At 44.5% G+C, this 9822-nt stretch overlaps 1 protein-coding gene across 1 annotated transcript in view; it reads left to right on the top strand.

Moving 5' to 3' along the window:
• Positions 1-7698: 7698 nt before the first annotated feature.
• The window catches only part of GNL3 (G protein nucleolar 3), a 28970-nt gene continuing 26846 nt past the window's right edge, over positions 7699-9822 (top strand). The window contains exon 1 of the mRNA XM_089681914.1: positions 7699-7836. Within this exon, the coding sequence (XP_089538040.1) occupies positions 7824-7836 (13 nt within the window). The 5' untranslated portion in view covers positions 7699-7823. The remainder of the gene's footprint in view (positions 7837-9822) is intronic.

The raw sequence follows: 9822 nt of genomic DNA, 5'->3' as shown, positions 1-9822 counted from the left end.
GGCAGCAAAACCCGGGGCGGGGCTACAAGCACGGCCACCAACAGGTGGGCGGGGTAACAAGAGCAGGCACATGGGAGGCTTAGAGGGGCTGTGCTGATGGGGCGTGGCTACAGCCATTGTAGGTAAGGGAACGTCCATAGTTCCATGGAAGCGGCCATGTTTATTTAGGGCGAGCTTTAGAGAGCCATGCATCCGGGAATGGAATGAAGAGGGTGTAGAGAGGGAGTGATGTTGGCGAAGGAAGAGAGAGGCTAGGATGATGTTGCAGTGGGGTGTACCATACAGATCCATGCCAGGGGACCTCTCAATTAGGGGGAATGGGATGCACTGTATGGACTGTATACTGTATTGTTCAGATGCAGTGCAGACTTCCTGGCTGCTTGATCATTTGTAAAATGCCTCTTGTACCTGGAGGTAATCATTTTCTGAGGGTTACACTCAGGATTTTGAGCCTGGGTTCACACATATGCGGTATGGCATATCGCATGTGATTTACACAGGAACCGCAATGCATTCCTGTGCAAATCACAGAATTATGTGCGATGCGATTGGAGCCATACATTTTGCGTGGCTCAAATTGCACTGCATGCGCACCAAAAAGGCGCAGGACCCTTTTTTTGGTCAGATTGTGTGGGTATTCAAACCCATGCGATCCGATTATGCACATTGCACCGTGTCTTGCAGACCGATTACGGGGTGTTGTTAACATTATTATTATACAGTATTTATATAGCGCCAAAGGGTTTGCTCAGCGCTGTACAGTAGCGAGGGGGACAGAACATGAGACTAGACAGTAACAATACGATACACGAGGGGTTCGAGGGCCCTGCTCTTTCGAGCTTACAATCTAGGAGGGAGGGGAAGGTGGTACAGGAGGAAATGGCTGTGGGGGATGGAGTGGTGGGAGGAGTGGAGGAGGTTAGTTGTTAGGTGAGGTCGGGTGTTAGGTGAGGTTGGGGTAGGCTTCCCTGAAGAGGAGGGTTTTCAGGGTGCGCCTGAAGGTGAGGAGGGTAGGTGACAGTCTGATGGATTGGGGTAGGGAGTTCCAGAGGATGGGGGATAACATACACACCCACAGCGGTTCACATGAACGGGGTGCGATTCTGATGCGGTGCGGAATTCACACAGAAAACGCTACAAATTCCGCACCTCATCAGTGTGAACCCAGGCTGACAGAAAGTTCCTGACCAAAATACTATAAAGACCTGGCATACATGCACCTAAATGCGTGTAAACGTGTAAAAATTCTTCATCCTCTTCAACCTAATTCACCCGGCCATAAATAAATGTATGTATACATTACGAATCTGAACACAGCTGCATTGTTTTCAATGGAGGAATTGTTACAGGTAATAATAATACTACAGGTGCATAAACACGCACAGATCCATAACACAAAATCTGCATTTGAGAAGGTGCAATTTAGGTGCTTACACATATAAAGACATGTATACAGGTACAAATGCCTATGCAGATATGTGCATAAGTGTGTAAATTAAAGTGATTGTAAACCTCAGACGTCAACAAAGCATATCCCTGTATAGTGTGTACCAGGGGCGGACTGACCATTTGGAAACTCGGCACTGCCTGAGGGCCCGGGGTCAGTAGGGGGCCCCATGAGATGCCTCTGGTACCTTTTTCATAGGCTTTTTTGAGTTTGGGCAAGGTCACAGGGGCCCCATGATCCCCTATTGCCCGAGGGCCCCCATGAGTTGTCAGTCCACCCCTGGACTGTGTACTTGTCTGTGTACTTGTCTCATGTGTCATTTCTGTCTGCTGCTTCATTCCTCTGCTTTCAGCATGAATCACTTCTGACAAGATTTCCTGACACCAATAAAAAAAGGTGACAGGGGAGGGACCTCCAGCAGATTGACAGCCTCAGCTCTGTTCCTGTGAGCTGTGTGAGGGGGTGTGTATCTTCCCTCCAATCAGCTCTCAGAGCTCTCCTCACTCAGCTCTGAAGTGTAATTTCAATTCTCCACCCCCTTTTTTCTGAACTGTTAGGCAAGCTTGTAAGTTTAGTACTTTGAATGGCTGCAGAGAAGATTGCAGATAGACAAGCACAACTTATGTAGGCGGATTTGTTTCATCTCTGTGTGTCATCTAAGGCCAGTCACTTCACTGGTATATGTAAGGGTTTACAACCACACTGTAAAATTTCAGCGCCATTTTACTTTTTGGCATATTCAATTTCAAACTGTCACACATTGGGAGACACTCTCTGTGTCAAAACGTATCCTATTCACCTCTATGCAAGAAGCTTTAACAGGATTTCTAGCCGCTGGCTTTTTAGTTTTGTAGCCTTTTGGATTTCCTTTAGAAAAATAAAATGTAGCAGCTTTCAGAAATCAATTTTCGAACTAAGTCAAAGGGGAAAAATAAATTAACATAAAAAAGGCTTTTCATAAAAATGTTGTTGATATTATTACGCATTTGTTTTCTAGGAGAAAAGTTCCTGCATAATGATCAATAAAATACTTGCAGACAGATGTGCTTAAATGTGTAAAGCTGCATATGCATACATAATTTTCTTTTATTTTTTATGTTGATATATTTCTCCACCTTTGTTTTGACTTAATTTACTCACTTACACACATACATGCATTCATACATGTACACTCGTAAAGCTCATGTTCTCAGATGAAGATTTTTGGGCATGCAGTTCATGTTTACGCATTTGTGTGAATGTCTCCATTTGATGCAGCTGTGTTTAGATCTGTAATGAAAAAATGCTTGTATATGTGGTTTTTTTTTGTATGAGGCCTAAAAGAAAATAATGTATGTACAGTATATGTATCTTTAGGCATTAAAACGCATCTATAATTGAGCATTTTACTGATCATTATGTAGGAACGTTTCTCCTAGAAAACAAATGCTTATTAACATCAGTAAAATGTTTATGGACATGTGAATGAGGCCTTCTAGTTGCCAGTGTTGAAATATACATGTGAATGCATGTAAATTACTACACTTAAACATCATTTTTTCAAAATGTATTTTACGGCTCTGTAGTAATTGTTGTATTATTAATCTTTGCGCAGCTGTATGCATTGCTCCATAGACAACAATGCACTTGTGTTCAGATCAGTAAAAAAAAGTGGCCTTTTTTTACCCCCTTGTGCAAGAGGCCATATGGCTGTTTGCATGTGGAATGCTGCATTCTGAAATTCTGTTGCAATTTAGGGCTGGAGCACACCCATGCATTTTATTTATTTATTACAGGTACTTGTATAGCACTGTCAATTTACACAGCACTTTACATATATATATATATATATATATATATATATATATATATAGTATATTCACATCAGTCCCTAACCCTCAAGGGGTGTACAATCTAAGGTCCCTAACTCACATTCATACATACACATACTAGGGCCAATTTAGACAGGAGCCAATTCACCTACCAGTATGTCTTTGGAGTGTGGGAGGAAACCCACGCAGGCACAGGGAGAACATGCAAACACCAGGCAGGTGGTGCCGTGCTTAGGATTCAAACCCATGACCCTAGTACTGCTAGGCAGAAGTGCTAACCATTTAACCACTGTGCTGCCCAACTTCTTGACCGTATAACACATATTTATGAAAGCGAGGGGGGGGGGGTGGAGCTTAGAGGGGATCTAAACCCTCCTGTCCTTTACAGTCAAGGAAGCTGCCATCTTAACCTCTGTCTGTTCTGCAATTGCCATGGTAATGGAAAATGTTATGACACCATCCATTTGATGACTTGATTTTTATTTTCACTTGGTGAGCTGAACAGTAACTCACTTCCTTCAGTAGATCACGTTTCAGAGTGCTGATGAGCAGTCACTGTCAGGCGTTCAGGACGCGATCCTCATTAGTGGGTTGGCTAATAAAGCAGGCACTGTCAGGCGTTCAGGGTGCGATCCTGCCCTTGGCCTGTTATTTTGGCTAATAAAGCAGACACTGGCAGCAATGGTGGGTTTGTATGTTGGCAGCATTGAGGAAGTGTCAAGAAGGATATAGGCATTCACCATATATCATGTCACCCTACAAGCGGTTTGCTTTCAGAAGCAATCATTTGTCCCTAACCACAGGCAATCGCTCCATGTACAATTACATCCAAAATACCTGTGGACAGCTGCAACCACCACATCAGCCTGCCTTTGCTTTGTATAAGCTGAGCAGCTGCAACTATCCACATCTACCTGTGAATCCAAGTGCAGGAATCTGTTGGAATCTTGGAGCAGCTGGCAATAATGTGGCCATACTCCTCAACTGTCATTTTCTACTGTAGGCTTGAATCTGTTTGCTGGGGGCAACACAGGCTACCCTAGTTATTTTTCCCCCATAGAAACAAATGTTAAAAAAATACAAACAAGTCAGTACAATAAATAGCAGCATTTCGGTATGAAAATAAAACAGTATATGAAATAAATTTATAATTCAGATTCTTTAACTTTGCTTGCTGCAATTTGTCATTCATTTCTTCTCAGAGTCTTCAAATGCATACAAATGGCGTAATGAAAATAATATGATGGGAATTAATGTAGACCACATCAGTAGAATCTTACTTCTCCATCTGTGCTGTAAGGAGCAAACATCCAACATAATGGTGGTTGAAATGTGGTGCAGATACTTCATACTACGTTGTGAGCTTCTGAGGTGGGATTGAAGAAAAGGTCCAACAAGGATCAAACTTTAGCTTAATATCTGTTTGGTTGTCAACATTCCTATCCAGTTTCAGATGTATCCTTGAAGTCTGAATAGCCTGTATAGTTGGTTAAGATCTTAAAAGGGATGCAACATTATTATTATTATACAGGATTTATATAGCGTCAACAGTTTGCGCAGCGCTTTACAAAATGAAGGTAGACATTACAGTTACAATACAATTTGGTACAAAAGGAAACAGAGGGCCCTGCTCTTTAGAGCTTACAATCTAGGTTATAAACCACCATAGTTTCTTCTGCCTCTAACTTTAATCTACAGACCTTGTTGATAAATGCTTTAAAGTTCTGAACTAAGAAAAAGAGTAGGTGCTTCTGACAATTGGTCTTAGAGGAGCTCCTTGTTTGTGTATCCTAGAAAGTCCATACAGGCATTTTATAGTTTCCCAAGGATAAAGGTGATGGTGCAAGGTCTGGTCAATGACGTAAGTTACCTTTATCATGAAGGGGATTAAAGTGTTACTAAACTCACAACAGTAAAATCAGTCTGTAAATGCAATAACGCATGCTTGTTATGCTCACTGTGGAACCTAAGGGGTTAATCCTCTGCATTAGGTAAAAAGGCTGTTTGATCATCTTCTTCTTCCACAGTCCTGCATCCATCTGCTGATAGTACATAGTCTTAAGAGACATTCTGCACATGCTCAGTTTGGTGTGTATTGCTAGAGAGTTTTTTTTTTTCTGGGGGGGGGGGAGTATGTGATCGGCACAGGGCCAATCAGCACTGTACAGACAGAGGGTCAAGGGCCATTCAGCCTCATATGACAGTCAGAGGAGAATGAATGAGGTCACAGAAATATTGCATTTGATATTAAAAGAGTCAACTCATTATTATTATTATTATACAGGATTTATATAGCGCCAACAGTTTGCTCAGCGTTTTACAATATAATGGGAGACAATACAGCAACAATTATATATAAAAATCCTCCTGCGCTTAATGGATTACCTAAAAATTCTCATCTCAAGCAGCCAGCACTGAATCTGATACCCAATAGTTATATAATACAGTTTTATAGAAAGATAGTGCAGCGCTTCACAATAGTCATATATAATACTCTTTAATAATCACACATGGATAAATAGTGACCAAAGGGGTAAATAGTAACAATAACCATGCTCCCCTCACTCCCACTCTATATCACGGTGTGTGAGGTAGGTATATGTAAAAAAAGTTCTCCAACAGTAAGTGATGGTGCTTGCAACACAGAAAAACTTCATGCAAGGTGCAAAGATAAAACTCAGGTGATGGCGAGTGACAATCCTCCTCTGGCTGAAATGCCCCCTCACCTTAATACAACGACCCAATGGGCCTACACGCCTTCAAGATCACTATGTGGGATCTTAATCACATATGCTGCCAGACAAGCTCCTCCAAGACTTGCTTCAAATGGTGAAAATGTGCTGGACACTTTGGCTCCTGATCACCGCTAGGTGTGTCACTTGACAGGATGATAAAGGATAAAAGACTCTGATAGTGTAGTAGTCTAAGTAATCAGTGCTTTATTAACAAGGAAATAGCACTTACATTCAGTGAGCACTAAAGTGCCTCCCTCCAAGGTAAATACGATAAAGACAGATAATCCTCCTGACTTTTAAAATACAGACACTTACCTGTCCCTCGGTGCAGCGGTGTCCTCACCACTGCTGGTTTCACCGGCCCTCTTCTCTCCCTGGCACTGGCATCTTCAGTGCGGGCACCCGGCTGTGACAGCTTGCGGCTTCACATCCGGGTGCCCACTGTGAATGTGCGAGAAGCGTTGCACTTTGTGAGTGGCCCCATAGTCTTCTGGGACCTGTCACGTGTCCCAGAAGACTGGGGGGGGCAACTGCCTTTTCCTATTGCCTAGGCAATCGCAGCAGAAGTGGGAGCAGTTACCTGTCATATCCAGGTACCCGCTCCCCAAAGGTGCCAATCCTTAATGGGGAGCGGGGGGCAAAGGCTTTCATAATCCATATTCAGGGTATAACATGTAACATGTTATGAAAGCAGCAGCCCCTGCTAATCCCCCTTTCTGACAGCTAGTGGGGGATCCCCCCCCCGCTAAGTGTCAAATTTAAAAAAAAGTGGTTGTGTGGGGCCCTAGCCGCCCAGCCGAGTCACTCCTCTGTGAATGACAGACTACAAGTCCCAACAGCCTAATGCAGGCCATACATGGCTCAAAATTCGACCGCTTTTGCATCTGAAAATCGGACCTAAGAATAATTGGCCGATTTATTCTCTGTTATTGGGTCAATGGCACTGGCTGATTTTCATGGTTCCTCCCCTTTTCAGTGATAGGGCATGTGGAAAATTTGTGAAAAACGACAGATTTTTGACTCGATGGTCAAATTATATGATCCTTTTTCCAAAAAGAATATGCGCATGAGCCATGAGCTGGAAGGAAAAGACATTTCGCCTGTTATATGGGGTGAACATTATGACTTGGATTTTCAAAATCATTGATGGTACCATCGGATTACCAAGCGAACGTTTTCGATTTTTGGACGAGAAATCGAGCCATGTATGGGCTGCATTAGTGGCTGTCAACATGTAGTTCTCAATGAACTACCACAGTGCTGTGGAGTCCATTGATTCTTCCTCTCAGTATATGTTTGTTCGTACATGCAAGCGGATATACCGACAGGTCAGCAGGAGACTTGCATGGCACCAGTGATCTGCTAACCACTGCTGCAATGCTTTACAGACTCCTGCAACAAAATATAATAGATGCACATTTTTTTACCTGCAAAATGTGCATTATTCGTTACCAAAAGGTAAACGTATCCTTTAAAAGGATGAGGTGGCAACCCTAAAACCCATGACAAGTGGGTCCCCTACATAATCTGGCAAAAGCAGGAAGTACTTGGCAAAGAAGTGTGGTATTTATCTAGAGTAGTATTGATATCACTTGCTCTATGTACTCTTTAGAATGTTGTGTTTCTCTACCCACTTCCTCCCAATCACTGACATCACTTCCCTCCCCCATCCTCTACCATCTTCTTTTGTCTGTCCATGGGATCAGAGCGCATGTCAAGGATGCTGGCTCCGCCCTCAGGAACGCGCGGACGGTGGCGGATGTGACGGTGAATCGGGAGCGAGCACGGCCTGTTCACACGTGGTGTTGCTGCTGAGATCACACCGGAGAAATGAGGCGGCCAAGTGAGTGCGGAGTTGTAGAGAATGTCAGGGATTCACAAGTCATAGCGGGGCAGGACTGATAGGGGCACTTATGGGTCGCGGGTGACTGAAGAGAACATTTAAAATCGGCTGTAGATAATCTGGTTTCTGACCTGTCAGGTTGTCTGTATTGTAACATGGAGGTTTCCTGACAGGAATAAGTACAAACAATGGAAGTGTATGAGGGCGGCCATGAAGGAGCTCTCTCCTGAGCCATGAGGTGGGCCGCACTGTCTCCTCTGTGTACTCCTGACCTGGAACAGGCATAGAGATGGGGACTCTGGCAGTCCTCTGACTGCTGGTTCATGTGTATGACATAGCCAGGCGACCAGCATTTTCAGAAGACTGCAGATATGTAGGCCCCCCCCTTGTTTTCTCTTATAACATGGAGAATGATTTGCTCCCCTCCGCTGAGCGATCACATCACATCCACACATTCCCGCGGTCTCCTGAGTTTCCTGACATCCAGCACTGCAGGTTCTCTCCCTGGCCGCGCCTGCGCAGTATAGCACCGTAGAAGTCCATGGAGCTCCACTGTGTAGCATGGAAAGATGTCTCCTTGAAGCCAGAGCTCCACCCAATAGGGAAAGCTCTGCTTTAAGGACTGGTCCCTCACTCCCTGTTAAGCACTGGCACCTTTGGGGAGCTGGGGGAGAATGGGTACACGAAATTGACAGGTACCCGCTCCCACTTGCAATTGCCTAGGCGATTGGAAGCGGAAGTTGTCCTGCTTCCGCTCCCCATAGTCTTGTGGGTCACATGACAGGTCCCAGGAGACTGTGGGACCATTCAGAAAGCACAGCACTTCTCGCACATGCTCCGTGGGCACCTGGCTGTGAAGCTGCAAGCTGTCACAGCAGGATGCCCACACTGAAGATGCCGGCACCGGGAACACAGGACAGCCGATGAAACGGGCTGTGGGGAGGACATAGCTGGATCGAGGGACAGGTGAGTGGCTGTTTTAGTCAGCAACTAGTTCTTGTAGCTGCTGCGCCCGCCCCCCCCCCCTTTTTGTTTTTTTCTCTTTTCTTTCTTATAGTTTGACTGGAACTCCACTTTTAAGTGGATGTAAACCCTTACATATAAAAAGTGAAGTGACTGGCCTCAGGTGATGCACAGAGATGAAACAAATGCTACAAAAGTTGTACCTGTTTATCTGCAGTCATTCCAAGTGCATCTTGTTTGAGAGTTAAAAAAAAGAGGTGGAGAGCTGAGGGTACACTCCACAGCTCAGTGAGGCAAGTTCTGAGAGCTGATGGAAGGGTAGAGACCACCCCCGCCCCCCCCTCACAGCTTACAGGAACATAGCTGAGGCGGTCAGTCTGCTTTAGGTTCCTCCCTATCACCGTTTTTCTCTTGGTGTCAGCAAAACTTGTCAGAAGTGATTCTGATAGCAGAGGGATGAGGCGGCAGACGGAAATGGCACTTACTGCTCTGGATTGAGACAAGTGAACACTATAGAAGGATATGCTTTGCTCATATTTCATGTCTGAGGTTTACAACCACTATAAAGGAGAAGTATGGGCTATATTGAAAAAAAATGCCTATATTTCCCCTCCATGCAACAGCATGGATCTGATGCTGCACAGTCCCACGAGAGCTCTAAGCCCAAAAACTGAGCAAGCACATGACCGCAGATTGCTCAGTTCTTGGTCAGCTCAATGCGGAGAGAAGACCGACAGGTGACACACACTGAGAAGGCGGAGCCAGCTGTAAATTGGGCAGTCACCTGTGACATTAGCTGATAGTGGGCAATAGCCTGCTGTAAACTGATTCTGGGTCACGAGGGCAAAATAGTGCACTTGTGTGACCCAGAAGAGAAGTACAGCCTATACAGTTTTTTTCCATACTTCTCTTTTAAAGCTGATCTCCAGGTTTTAGTGAACTTTAAATAGTTTGTTTGAACCAGGCTGGTCCTGGTCACTACCACATGCAGTGGCTGTCAGCACTATATGTAGCATCTGCCAC

Source organism: Staurois parvus, unplaced genomic scaffold, assembly GCF_062004578.1.
Source record: "Staurois parvus isolate SC_StPar_1 unplaced genomic scaffold, SC_StPar_1.0 ptg000282l, whole genome shotgun sequence".
In the NCBI taxonomy this organism is placed as follows: domain Eukaryota; kingdom Metazoa; phylum Chordata; class Amphibia; order Anura; family Ranidae; genus Staurois; species Staurois parvus.
The sequence above is the reverse complement of the archived record's forward strand: the minus strand, read 5'-3'. Positions and strand labels throughout refer to the sequence as shown.